Genomic DNA, 13,016 nt, shown 5'->3' on the forward strand with positions numbered 1-13,016 from the left:
TCCCCCCTTCTCCCCTGTGTGTGAGTGTGAATGCATGTGGGTGTCCACCCCAGCCCGTGTCCACCCCGGCCCGTGTCCACCCCGGCCCGTGTCCACCCGCGTGTGTGTTTGCACCCCAGCCCGTGTCCACCCCAGCCCGTGTCCACCCCAGCCCGTGTCCACCCCAGCCCGTGTCCACCCCAGCCCGTGTCCACCCCAGCCCGTGTCCACTCTCTATGGTGAATGTCCCTCATTTCAACCATGATGTAAATACATCTCATTTCCAGCACCTGCTCTCAGAACCCCGTCCCATTGTCTGTCTGTGTGGGTTCTGCCCACACTTGCTCCTGATGATCACTGAGGGATGTTTCTACATTTGCTGCCGTCATATAAATGCAGTTGTTGTTGTTGATGATGTTGATGTTCATGATGATGATGATGATGATGATGATGATGATGATGTGTAGGAATGTGCGCGACGTGCCAACAACGGCAAGTTCACGCTGAGGGACCTATTGGTGGTGCCCATGCAGAGGGTACTGAAGTACCACCTATTGCTACAGGTCAGTGTGTCTGTCTGTATCCACCCCCACACTGTGTGTCCTTGTGTCCGTCCGTGAGTGTGTGTGTGTGTGTGTCTGTGAGTGTGTGTGTGTGTGTGTCTGTGTCTGTGTCTGTGTCTGTGTCTGTGTCTGTGTGTGTGTGTGTGTGTGTGTGTGTGTGTGTGTGTGTGTGTGTGTGTGTGTGAGTGTGTGTGTGTGTGTGTGTGTGTGTGTTTGTCTGTGAGTGTGTGTGTGTGTTTGTCTGTGAGTGTGTGTGTTTGTCTGTGAGTGTGTGTGTGTGTCTGTGAGTGTGTGTGTGTGTGTGTGTGTCTGTGAGTGTGTGTGTGTCTGTGAGTGTGTGTGTGTGTGTGTGTGTGTGTGTGTGTGTGTCTGTGAGTGTGTGAGTGTGAGTGTGAGTGTGTGTGTGTGTGTCTGTGTGTGTGTGTGTGTCTGTGTGTGTGTGTGTGTCTGTGAGTGTGTGTGTGTCTGTGAGTGTGTCTGTGTGTGTGTGTGTGTGTGTGTGTGTCCGTGTGTGTGTGTGTGCGTGTGTGTCCGTGGCTGATCAATCTCTCCCCCCTAACCCCATTCTCCTGCCTTCTCCCCATAACCCCTGACACCCACACTGATCAAGAATCTATCTATCTCTGCCTTAAAAATATCCACTGACTTTTGGCCTCCACAGCCGTCTGTGGCAAAGAATTCCACAGATTCACCACCCTCTGACTAAAGAAATTCCTCCTCATCTCCTTTGTAAAGGAACGTCCTTTAATTCTGAGGCTGTGCCCTCTGGTCCTAGACTCTCCCACTAGTGGAAACATCCTCTCCACATCCACTCTATCCAGGCCTGTCAGTTCAAGCAACGTCTGTGGAGGGACAACCACCTGATTACTCCAGCACTTTGTCCTTTGTCCTCATTGTGCCCTACTGTGTATAGAGGCAGAGTCACCCCTCCCCCACCTCACCCCCCCCACCCCCACCCTGACCCGCACTCTGACCCGCACTCTGACCCCCCCCACCTCACCCCCCCCACCTCACCCCCACCACCTCATCCCCCCCACCTCATCCCCCCCACCTCACCCCCCTACCCCCACCCTGACCCCCACCCTGACCCGCACCCTGACCCCCACCCTGACCAGCACTCTGACCCCCACCTTGACCCGCACTCTGACCCCCACCTTGACCCGCACTCTGACCCCCACCTTGACCCGCACTCTGACCCCCACCTTGATCCGCACTCTGACCCACACCCTGACCCCCACCTTGACCCGCACTCTGACCCCCACCCTGACCAGCACTCTGACCCGCACTCTGACCCGCACTCTGACCCGCACTCTGACCCGCACTCTGACCCGCACTCTGACCCGCACCCTGACCCCCACCTTGACCCGCACTCTGACCCGCACTCTGACCCGCACTCTGACCCGCACTCTGACCCGCACTCTGACCCCCACCCTGACCAGCACTCTGACCCGCACCCTGACCCCCACCTTGACCCGCACCCTGACCCCCACATTGACCCGCACTCTGACCCCCACCTTGACCCGCACTCTGACCTTGCAGGAGCTGACGAAGCAGACGGCTGACTGGCAGGAGAAAACCAATCTCCGCCTCGCACTGGACGCGATGAAGGTGAGCGGGGGGGGGGGGGGCTCTGCATCGCAATGTAGCTGTAGGTGGTCACTGGCTGTAGTCCAGGTACAGGTAGCCCAGGTACAGGTAGCCCAGGTACAGGTAGCCCAGGTACAGGTGGTTACTGGCTGTAGTCCAGGTACAGGTGATCACTGGCTGTAGCAGGAGGTAACACACTGCACTAAATAGGCCCTTCAGCCCAACATCCACGCAGCCACAATGGGGTAGAGACAGCGACAGAGAGGAGGCAGGCTACAGGCAATAACAATGTGGACTCTGGTTAGAGGCCGAGACACACCAGACACCACATTGAATACAACCTACTTTAAACACAAGCTATTGGCCATAACGCAGTGAGCGCCAGGCTGCTGGTTGGAACACTTTGTAAACACAGGTTTCTATCCAATCTCCAGGCAGTAACACACTGTAGGTCCAGGCTGCAGGGCTAACACACACCAGATCCAGGAGGAATATTCTGGAGGGATAGTCAGAAAGAAAAAGGAGGTGGGCTAGCGTTACTGGTTAGAGAGGAGAGTAAATAGAAAGGAATAGAGTTCAAGTTCAAGTTCAAGTGAGTTTATTGTCATGTGTCCCTGTATAGGACAATGACATTCTTGCTTTGCTTCAGCACACAGAACATAGTAGGCATTTACTACAAAACAGATCAGTGTGTCCATATACCATGATATAAATATACACACACATGAATAAATAAACTGATATAGTGCAAATAACAGAAAGTGGTTATTAATAATCAGAGTTTTGTCCGAGCCAGGTTTAATAGCCTGATGGCTGTGGGGAAGTAGCTATTCCTGAACCTGGTTGTTACAGTCTTCAGGCTCCTGTACCTTCTACCTGAAGGTAGCAGGGAGATGAGTGTGTGGCCAGGATGGTGTGGGTCTTTGATGATACTGCCAGCCTTTTTGAGGCAGTGACTGCGATAAACCCCCTCGATGGAAGGAAGGTCAGAGCCGATGATGGACTGGGCAGTGTTTACTACTTTTTGTAATCTTTTCCTCTCCAGGGCGCTCAAATTGCCAAACCAAGCCACGATGCAACTGGCCAGCATGCTCTCGGCTGTGCACCTGTAGAAGTTAGAGAGAGTCTTCCTTGACAAACCGACTCTCCGTAATCTTCTCAGGAAGTAGAGGCGCTGATGAGCTTTCTTGATAATTGCATTAGTGTTCTCGGACCAGGAAAGATCTTCAGAGATGTGCACGCCCAGGAATTTGAAGCTCTTGACCCTTTCAACCATTGACCCGTTGATATAAATGGGGCTGTGGGTCACCCTCCTACTCCTTCCAAAGAATAGAAAGGAAGGACATTAGCTTTGAGGATGTGGAATCGATATGGGTAGAGCTGCGAAACACTAAGGGGCAGAAAACGCTAGTGGGAGTTGTGTACAGGCCACCTAACAGTAGTAGCGGAGTTGGGGATGGCATCAAACAGGAAATTAGAAATGCGTGCAACAAAGGTAAAACAGTTATAATGGGTGACTTCAATCTACATATAGATTGGGTGAATCAAATTGGCAAGGGTGCTGAGGAAGAGGATTTCTTGGAATGTATGCGGGATAGTTTTCTAAACCAACATGTAGAGGAACCAACGAGAGAGCAGGCTATTCTAGGCTGGGTATTGAGTAATGAGGAAGGGTTAGTTAGCAGTCTTGTTGTGAGTGGCCCCTTGGGCAAGAGTGACCATAATATGGTTGAGTTCTTCATTAGGATGGAGAGTGACATTGTTAATTCAGAAACAAGGGTCCTGAACTTAAAGAAAGGTAACTTTGAGGGTATGAGACGTGAATTGGCCAAGATAGACTGGCAATTGATTCTTAAAGGGTTGACGGTGGATATGCAATGGAAGGCATTTAAAGACTGCATGGATGAACTACAACAATTGTTCATCCCAGTTTGGCAAAATAATAAATCAGGGAAGGTAGTGCATCCGTGGATAACAAGGGAAATCAGGGATAGTATCAAAACAAAAGATGTAGCATACAAATTAGCCAGAAAAAGCTGCCTACCAGAGGACTGGGAGAAATTCAGAGCCCAGCAGAGGAGGACAAAGGGCTTAATTAGGAAAGGGAAAATAGATTATGAAAGAAAACGGGCAGGAAACATAAAAACTGACTGCAAAAGTTTTTGTAGATATGTGAAGAGAAAAAGATTAGTTAAAACAAATATAGGTCCCTTGCAGTCAGAAACAGGTGAATTGATCATGGGGAACAAGGACATGGCAGACCAATTGAATAACTACTTTGGCTCTGTCTTCACTAAGGAAGACATCAATAATCTGCCGGAAATAGCAGGGTACCGGGGGTTAAATGAGATGGAGGAACTGAGTGAAATCCAGGTTAGCCGGGAAGTGGTGTTAGGTAAATTGAATGGATTAAAGGCCGATAAATCCCCAGGGCCAGATAGGCTGCATCCCAGAGTACTTAAGGAAGTAGCCCCAGAAATAGTGGATACATTAATGATAATTTTTCAAAACTCTTTAGATTCTGGAGTAGTTCCTGAGGATTGGAGGGTAGCTAATGTAACCCCACTTTTTAAAAAGGGAGGGAGAGAGAAAACGGGGAATTACAGACCAGTTAACCTAACATCGGTAGTGGGGAAACTGCTAGAATCAGTTATTAAAGATGGGGTAGCAGCACATTTGGAAAGTGGTGAAATCATTGGACAAAGTCAGCATGGATTTATGAAAGGTAAATCATGTCTGACGAATCTTATAGAATTTTTTGAGGACGTAACTAGTAGAGTGGATAAGGGGGAACTAGTGGATGTGTTATATCTGAACTTTCAGAAGGCTTTCAACAAGGTCCCACATAAGAGATTAGTATACAAACCTAAAGCACATGGTATTGGGGATTCAGTTTTGATGTGGATAGAGAACTGGCTGGCAGACAGGAAGCAAAGAGTAGGAGTAAACGGGTCCTTTTCAGAATGGCAGGCAGTAACTAGTGGGGTACCGCAAGGCTCAGTGCTGGGACCCCAGCTATTTACAATATATATTAATGATCTGGATGAGGGAATTGAATACAACATCTCCAAGTTTGCGGATGACACGAAGCTGGGGGGCAGTGTTAGCTGTGAGGAGGATGCTAGGAGGCTGCAAGGTGACTTGGATAGGCTGGGTGAGTGGGCAAATGCATGGCAGATGCAGTATAATGTGGATAAATGTGAGGTGAAGATTATCCTGTATGTGTACACTGTACACTTGATTGTAATCATGAATCGTCCTTTCATTGACTGGATCGCGCTGTGATCTGTTGCCAGGACTTGGCCCAATACGTGAACGAGGTGAAGCGTGATAGCGAGGCGTTGCGAGAGATCGCTCAGTTCCAGCACTGCATCGACAACATGGTGAGTGAGGGCGGGCCAGTGAAGAGGGAATCTGCTACTGTGTGCCAGTGGTCAGGCTGACAGTGGCTGTCTGTGTTCCAGAACCAGTCGCTGGACATCTACGGGCGGCCAAAGGTGGATGGAGAGTTGCGTGTTCTCACGCTCGACAAACGCGGGCGACAGGACCGGTGAGTGCCGCACACAGACACGCACACGCACACAGGCACGCACACGCACACAGACACACACACACACCCGCACACGCACACACGCACACACAAACACCCACACGCACACTCGCACACACGCGAACACGCACACCCACACACCCACACCCGCACACACACACACACGCACACACACACGCACACACACACACACACACGCACACGCGCACACACACACACCCACACACACATGCACACACACACACACACCAACACACACGCACACACACACACACACACACACACACACACACACACACAACACACACACCACACACACCCACACACACGCACACACACACACACACACACACCCGCACACGCACACACACACGCACGGACACACACACACACATGCACCCACACACACGCACACACACACGCATACACACAATCACATGCACACGCACCCACACACACGCACATGCACACGCACCCACACATACACAGACACACACCCACGGACACACACCCACGGACACACACACACACACACACACACACACACACACACACACACACACACACACACACACACACACACACACACACACACACACACACACACACACACAGTGTTGACCAGTGTTGACCAGTGTTGACCGGTACATCTACACTGACCGGGACCGTGTTGTCTCTTCTGGCCCAGTTACGTTTTCCTGTTCGATAAGGCGGTCATTGTGTGCAAGAGACGAGGTGACAACTATGAGATGAAGGAGATTATCGACCTGAATAGCTACAAGATCACCAACAACCCGACCACAGACAAAGAAAACAAGAAGGTGTATAAACTAATCATCACCCGTTCCTCTTGCCTGCCATTGCCCCATGCTCCCCATCCTCATCCCCACCCCCACCCCCACCCCCACCCCCACCCCCACCCCCACCCCCACCCCCACCCCCACCTCCTTCCCCTTCCCCACCCCCACCTCCTTCCCCGCCCCCACCCCTACCCCCACCCCCACCCCCACCGCCTTCCCCACCCCCATCCCCACCTCCTTCCCCACCCCAACCCTTTTCCCCACCCCACCCCTAACGATATCTGGGGGTCCTTGTACATTAGTCACTGAAAGTAAGCATGCAGGTAGAGCAGGCAGTGAAGAAAGCTAATGGCATGTTGGCCTTTATTATGACAGGATTTGAGTTTAGGAGCAAGGAGGTCCTACAGCATTTTGTTTAAGAAGGAACTGCAGATGCTGGAAAATCGAAGGTACACAAAAATGCTGGAGAAACTCAGTGGGTGCAGCAGCATCTATGGAGCGAAGGAAATTCCGGAAGTGGGGGCGCTGTGAAACGGCTGCGGCTCGCCTGCAGTCTGTCTGTTTTTGTTCAGTTAAACTTTTGGTTATTAGGTTGTGTTATGTGTGTGGGGGGGGGGGGGGTGAAACAGGGCTTTCTGTCTCTCCCTTCAGGGGAATGCGACTTTCTTGTCGTATCCCCCTTCTCTTCCCCCGTCTGAGCTGAGGCCTAATGGTGGAGCTGGCGGCCTCCAACCTGCGACCGACCTCGAGGCTCCGGAGGTAGAGCCAGCCAGGACTTACCAACGCGAGGCTGGCCGTCTTCGAGCTGCGGCGGCGTTCGGGCAGCGGCACGACTCGGCGCTCCGGTGAGGGCGGATGGCGCGGGGCTGAGATGCTCCCGTGAGGGCGGCCCGGTGCGGGGCTGAGATGCTCCCGTGAGGGCGGCCCGGCTCCCGGCTGGAAGGCGCTCCCGTGAAGGCGGCCCGGTGCGGGGCTGAGATGCTCCCGTGTGGGCGGCCCGGTGCGGGGCTGAGATGCTCCCGTGAGGGCGGCCCGGTGCGGGGCTGAGATGCTCCCGTGAGGGCGGCCCGGTGCGGGGCTGGAAGGCGCTCCCGTGAGGGCGGCCCGGTGCGGGGCTGGAAGGCGCTCCCGTGAGGGCGGCCCGGCTCCCGGCTGGAAGGCGCTCCCGTGAGGGCGGCCCGGCTCCCGGCTGGAAGGTGCTCCCGTGTGGGCGGCCCGGTGCGGGGCTGGAAGGCGCTCCCGTGTGGGCGGCCTGGTGCGGGGCTGAGACGCTCCCGTGAGGGCGGCCCGGTGCGGGACGGAGACGGTGCTCCGGTGGCTGAGGCGGCGTTCTGGTGGCGGCGACCAGTGGATGACATCGTCGGGAGCTCGCGGGTCACAGGTTGATGCCTGTTTTCCGGAGCTCCCGTGGCAACAACTGTGTCCGCTGGACTGGAGGGCGGCAGCTTTGACCACCCCCGGGCCGCGGAGCTTGAACCGCGGGACTGACTTACCATCGCCCGGTGGGGTATCGCCTGAGCGCAGAGGGAGAAGAGGAGGGAAGAGACAGCAACTCTAAGACTTTTGCCTCCATCACAGTGAGGAGGTGCTTGGTGAACTCACTGTGGTGGATGTTAATTTGTGTTTATTGTGTGTTGTTTACTATTACATGTATGGCTGCTGGCAACGACATTTCGTTCAGACCGAAAGGTCTGAATGACAAATAAAGGATTCAATTCAATTCAATTCAATTCAAATAGGCAACGTTTCGGGCCAAAACCCTTCCGTTGACTATTTCCTTCGCTCCTTGGATACTGCTACACCCGCTGAGTTTCTCCAGCATTATTGTGTACCTTCGAGGTCCTACAGCAGTTCTACAGGGCCCTGGTGAGACGACACCTGGAGTATCGTGTGCAGTTTTAGTCTCCTAATTTGAGGAAGGACATTATTGCTATTGAGGGAGTGCAGTGTAGGTTCACGAGGTTAATTCCCGGGATGGTGGGACTGACATATGATGAAAGAATGGGTCGACTGGGCTTATATTCATTGGAATTTAGAATGATGCGAGGGGTTCTTAAAGAAACAAAATTCTTAAAGGATTGGACAGGGTAGATGCAGGTAAACTATTCTCGGTGTCCAGAACCAGGGGCCACAGTTTAAGAATAAGGGTCGGCCATTTAGGACTGAGATGAGGAAAAACCTTTTCACCCAGAGAGTTGTGAATCTGTGGAATTCTCTGCCACAGAAGGCAGTGGAGGCCAATTCACTGGATGTATTCAAGAGAGAGTTGAATTTAGCTCTTAGGGCTAACGGAATCAAGGGATATGGGGGACATGCAGGAACAGGGTACTGATCAGCCATGATCATATTGAATGGCAATGCAGGCTCGAAGGGCTGAATGGCCCACTCCTGCACATATTTTTCTTTGTTTCCCTGTTTCCGGAGTGTTTAACTAGGAGAGGTTGGAAAAACCTGGACTTATTTTCTCTGGAACGCAGGAGGTGGAGGGGAGTCCTGATGGAAGTTTATTAAATGTGTGTACTATGTGTTAAATCCCACCTCTCTCCTGCCTGCACAGTGGTCCCATGGATTCTACCTCACCCATCTCCATGGACACAACGGCTTTGAGTTCTTCTGTAAGACCAAGGAACTGAAGAAGAAATGGCTGGAGCAGTTTGCCATGGCTCTGTGAGTAGAATCAATGCAGCTCATGTGGGCTGTGGGGGGGGGGGGGAGTGGGGGAGGGGTGGGGGAGTAAGGGAGGGGTGGGGAGTGAGGGAGGAGGGTGGGAGGGGGTGTGGAGGGGTGTAGTGAGAGAGGGGGGGTGGTGGTGAGTGGGGGGAGGGCTATGAGGGGGGGGGGGGGGTCCCAACACCACTGAGGCTGTTGAAGATGCCCTGTCTTCAGCCCCACAGTGATCATTCTCTCCACAGACGAATCTGTGTGGCCTTTACAGTCTACACCAGCTCCTTGCAATCCCATTCGCCCTGTTGCCCATTCTCCCCACATTTACCACCAACGCTACACAGCAGCCGATTCATCGACTAACACACACGTCATTCGGGGAAACCCACGAGGTCCCAGGGAGAACATGTACACTGGTGACAGATGACAATTACACTGGGTTGCTGCAAACAGTGTGGTGACCAGAACTCAGTTGGCTGTCTGGGTTGCTGTAGACAGTGGGCTGTCTGGGTTGTACAGACAGTGGGCCGTCTGGGTTGTACAGACAGTGGGCTGTCTGGGTTGGTGTAGACAGTGGGCTGTCTGGGTTGTACAGACAGTGGGCCGTCTGGGTTGGTAAAGTACAGGAGACATATCCACGGCAGCAAGATAGTCAACACCTCATCTGTCTGTTCAGGCCCCGGACTCATTCATCTATGGATAGTTGTGTCTGGAGCGCTGGAGGCTGAGGGGAGACGTTCATATAATTATGAGCGGCAGAGATCGTCTCGACAGCAGAACCTATTTCCCAAGGTGGAAATATCAAATGCTTGAGGGCACGTCTTTACAGTGCAAGGGGCAAAGTTGAAAGGAGATGGAGCAAGGTAAATGTTTTACACAGATGGTGGTGGGTGATGGGGCGTGCTGTCAGGTGTGGTGCTGTCAGGTGTGGTGGGTGATGGGGTGTGCTGCCAGGTGTGGTGGGTGATGGGGCGTGCTACCAGGTGTGGTGCTGCCAGGTGTGGTGCTGCCAGGTGTGGTGGGTGATGGGGCGTGCTGCCAGGTGTGGTGCTACCAGGTGTGGTGCTGCCAGGGGTGGTGCTACCAGGTGTGGTGCTACCAGGTGTGGTGCTGCCAGGTGTGGTGCTGCCAGGTGTGGTGCTGCCAGGTGTGGTGCTACCAGGTGTGGTGCTGCCAGGTGTGGTGCTGCCAGGGGTGGTGGTGGAAGCAGGTGGTGGTGGTTGAGAGGCTCTTGTGGATGATGTGGATCACGGATAAGCAGCCATGGTTTTCGTCAACCAGAAGTTCAAGTTCAAGGGTTAGAGATGTACACAATATTACAACCAATGTTTTGTACAACTGAATGTGACATCACAATTCTGATGGACAAAGGAGACACAAGGAACTGCAGATGCTGGAATTGTGAGTAAAACACAAAGTGCTGGATTAACTCAGCCAGTATCTGTGGAGGAAATGTGTAGGAAGGAACTGCAGATGCTGGTTTGCATCAAAGATAGACACAGAGTGCTGGAGTAACTCAGCGGGTCAGGCAGCATCTGTGGAGGAATGGATGGGCAGTATTTTGTGTGGAAATGCAGTGATACACTCACATGCACAACACCTCGGCCCATGAGATTGAAGTTGTAGGTTTGGTCATCCCATCCTCAGCACATCGTTACAGGAGCTCCTCAGGACATGGACGTATGCCCAATCATCTTCAGCTGCTTGATCACTGCCCTCCCTTCATCATGAGGTCAGTAGCCAGCACCCTGTGTCTGCAGAGGTCACACGGAGAGATCAAGGCCCTGGTCAGGAAACTCAGGGGGCGTGGGCAAGGTAGAAACATTTGGGGTCAATTGTTTCCCTGAAGGGGTTTTTGGAAGTGAAAGCAGGGCAGGACGTTCAGAGTGAATGTCAGAGCCAAGAGGAGTGTTGTAGAGCACAGTGATGTAGGAGTGCAGGGACATTGTTCCTAGAAAGTGGCGTCACAGCTAGATAGGCGTTCTGTACATTGGGCTTCATCATTCTGGGTCTTGAGTGGAGAAGTGGGGATTTGTTTTACAATTTAACAAGACATTGGTGAGGATGAACATCGAGCATTGTGTTCAGCTTTGCTCACCCTGTTATAGGATAGATGTGTGAAGCTGGAAAGAGCTGAGAAGATTTCCGAGGGTGATGCAGTTTCACGCAGGGTTGGGGAATCTAGGACCAGAGATAGAGGTTTAGAAACATAGAAACATAGAAAATAGGTGCAGGAGTAGGCCATTCGGCCCTTCGAGCCTGCACCGCCATTCAATATGATCATGGCTGATCATCCAACTCAGTATCCTGTACCTGCCTTCTCTCCATACCCCCTGATCCCTTTAGCCACAAGGGCCACATCTAACCCCCTCTTAAATATAGCCAATGAACTGGCCTCAACTACCTTCTGTGGCAGAGAGTTCCAGAGATTCACCACTCTCTGTGTGAAAAATGTTTTTCTCATCTCGGTCCTAAAAGACTTCCCCCTTATCCTTAAACTGTGACCCCTTGTTCTGGACTTCCCCAACATCGGGAACAATCTTCCTGCATCTAGCCTGTCCAACCCCTTAAGAATTTTGTAAGTTTCTATAAGATCCCCCTCAATCTTCTAAATTCTAGCGAGTACAAGCCAAGTCTATCCAATCTTTCTTCATATGAAAGTCCTGACATCCCTGGAATCAGTCTGGTGAACCTTCTCTGTACTCCCTCTATGGCAAGAATGTCTTTCGTCAGATTAGGAGACCAAAACTGTACGCAATACTCCAGGTGTGGTCTCACCAAGACCCTGTACAACTGCAGTAGAACCTCCCTGCTCCTATACTCAAATCCTTTTGCTATGAATTCTAACATACCATTCGCTTTCTTCACTGCCTGCTGCACCTGCATGCCTACTTTCAATGACTGGTGTACCATGACACCCAGGTCTCGTTGCATCTCCCCTTTTCCTAATCGGCCACCATTCAGATAATAGTCTACTTTCCTGTTTTTGCCACTTAAGGTGAGAGGGGACAGATTTAACAGCAACTTGGGGGACAGAGGATGTTGGGTATTTGGATGAAGGTGTCAGAGGAAGTAATTGAGGAAAGTACAACAATCAAATTTTAAACACATTTGGACAGATACAGTACATTGATAGGAAAGGTGTAGAGGATCTGGGCCAATCAACTTCTTGTGTATGGTGTGCACAGCCTCAAATTGTAAGACAATAGTAAGACAACTGCTCCATAGATGCTGCTGCACCCGCTGAGTTTCCCCAGCAATTTTGTGTACCTAGTGCTGTTTGATCTTCTGTTTGTGCACGCCGGGCTGATGGCATTCGTTGAAACAGGGTGGACAACGTGAAGGTTGCAGTCTCCCACACGTAGGGTCAATCATGAGTAAATGAGACTAACAGTATAGAATATAGAGTATAGAAGTTGGGATGTAATGTTAAAATTGTACAAGGCATTGGTGAAGCCAATTCTGGAGTATGGGGTAAAATTTTGGTCGTCTAATTATAGGAAGGATGTCAACAAAATAGAGAGAGTACAGGGGAGATTTACTAGAATGTTGCCTGGGTTTCAACAACTAAGTTACAGAGAAAGGTTGAACAAGTTAGGTCTTTATTCTTTGGAGCGCAGAAGGGTAAGGGGGGACTTGATAGAGGTCTTTAAAATGATGAGAGGGATAGACAGAGTTGACGTGGATAAGCTTTTCCCACTGAGAGTAGGGAAGATTCAAACAAGAGGACATGACTTGAGAATTAAGGGACAGAAGTTTAGGGGTAACATGAGGGGGAACTTCTTTACTCAGAGAGTGGTAGCTGTGTGGAATGAGCTTCCAGTGAAGGTGGTGGAGGCAGGTTCGATTTTATAATTTAAAAATAAATTGGAT

The 13,016-nt window shown here is 51.6% G+C and overlaps 1 protein-coding gene across 1 annotated transcript in view; it reads left to right on the forward strand.

Moving 5' to 3' along the window:
• Positions 1-13,016, forward strand: part of LOC116977430 (guanine nucleotide exchange factor VAV3-like) — a 132,522-nt gene that overhangs the window by 87,406 nt on the left and 32,100 nt on the right. Inside the window, exons 2-8 of the mRNA XM_033027858.1 lie at positions 54-218; positions 447-542; positions 2,082-2,150; positions 5,426-5,512; positions 5,594-5,679; positions 6,368-6,500; positions 9,037-9,146. Of these exons, the coding sequence (XP_032883749.1) occupies positions 54-218; positions 447-542; positions 2,082-2,150; positions 5,426-5,512; positions 5,594-5,679; positions 6,368-6,500; positions 9,037-9,146 (746 nt within the window). The remainder of the gene's footprint in view (positions 1-53; positions 219-446; positions 543-2,081; positions 2,151-5,425; positions 5,513-5,593; positions 5,680-6,367; positions 6,501-9,036; positions 9,147-13,016) is intronic.

This window comes from Amblyraja radiata, chromosome 10 (assembly GCF_010909765.2).
Source record: "Amblyraja radiata isolate CabotCenter1 chromosome 10, sAmbRad1.1.pri, whole genome shotgun sequence".
In the NCBI taxonomy this organism is placed as follows: domain Eukaryota; kingdom Metazoa; phylum Chordata; class Chondrichthyes; order Rajiformes; family Rajidae; genus Amblyraja; species Amblyraja radiata.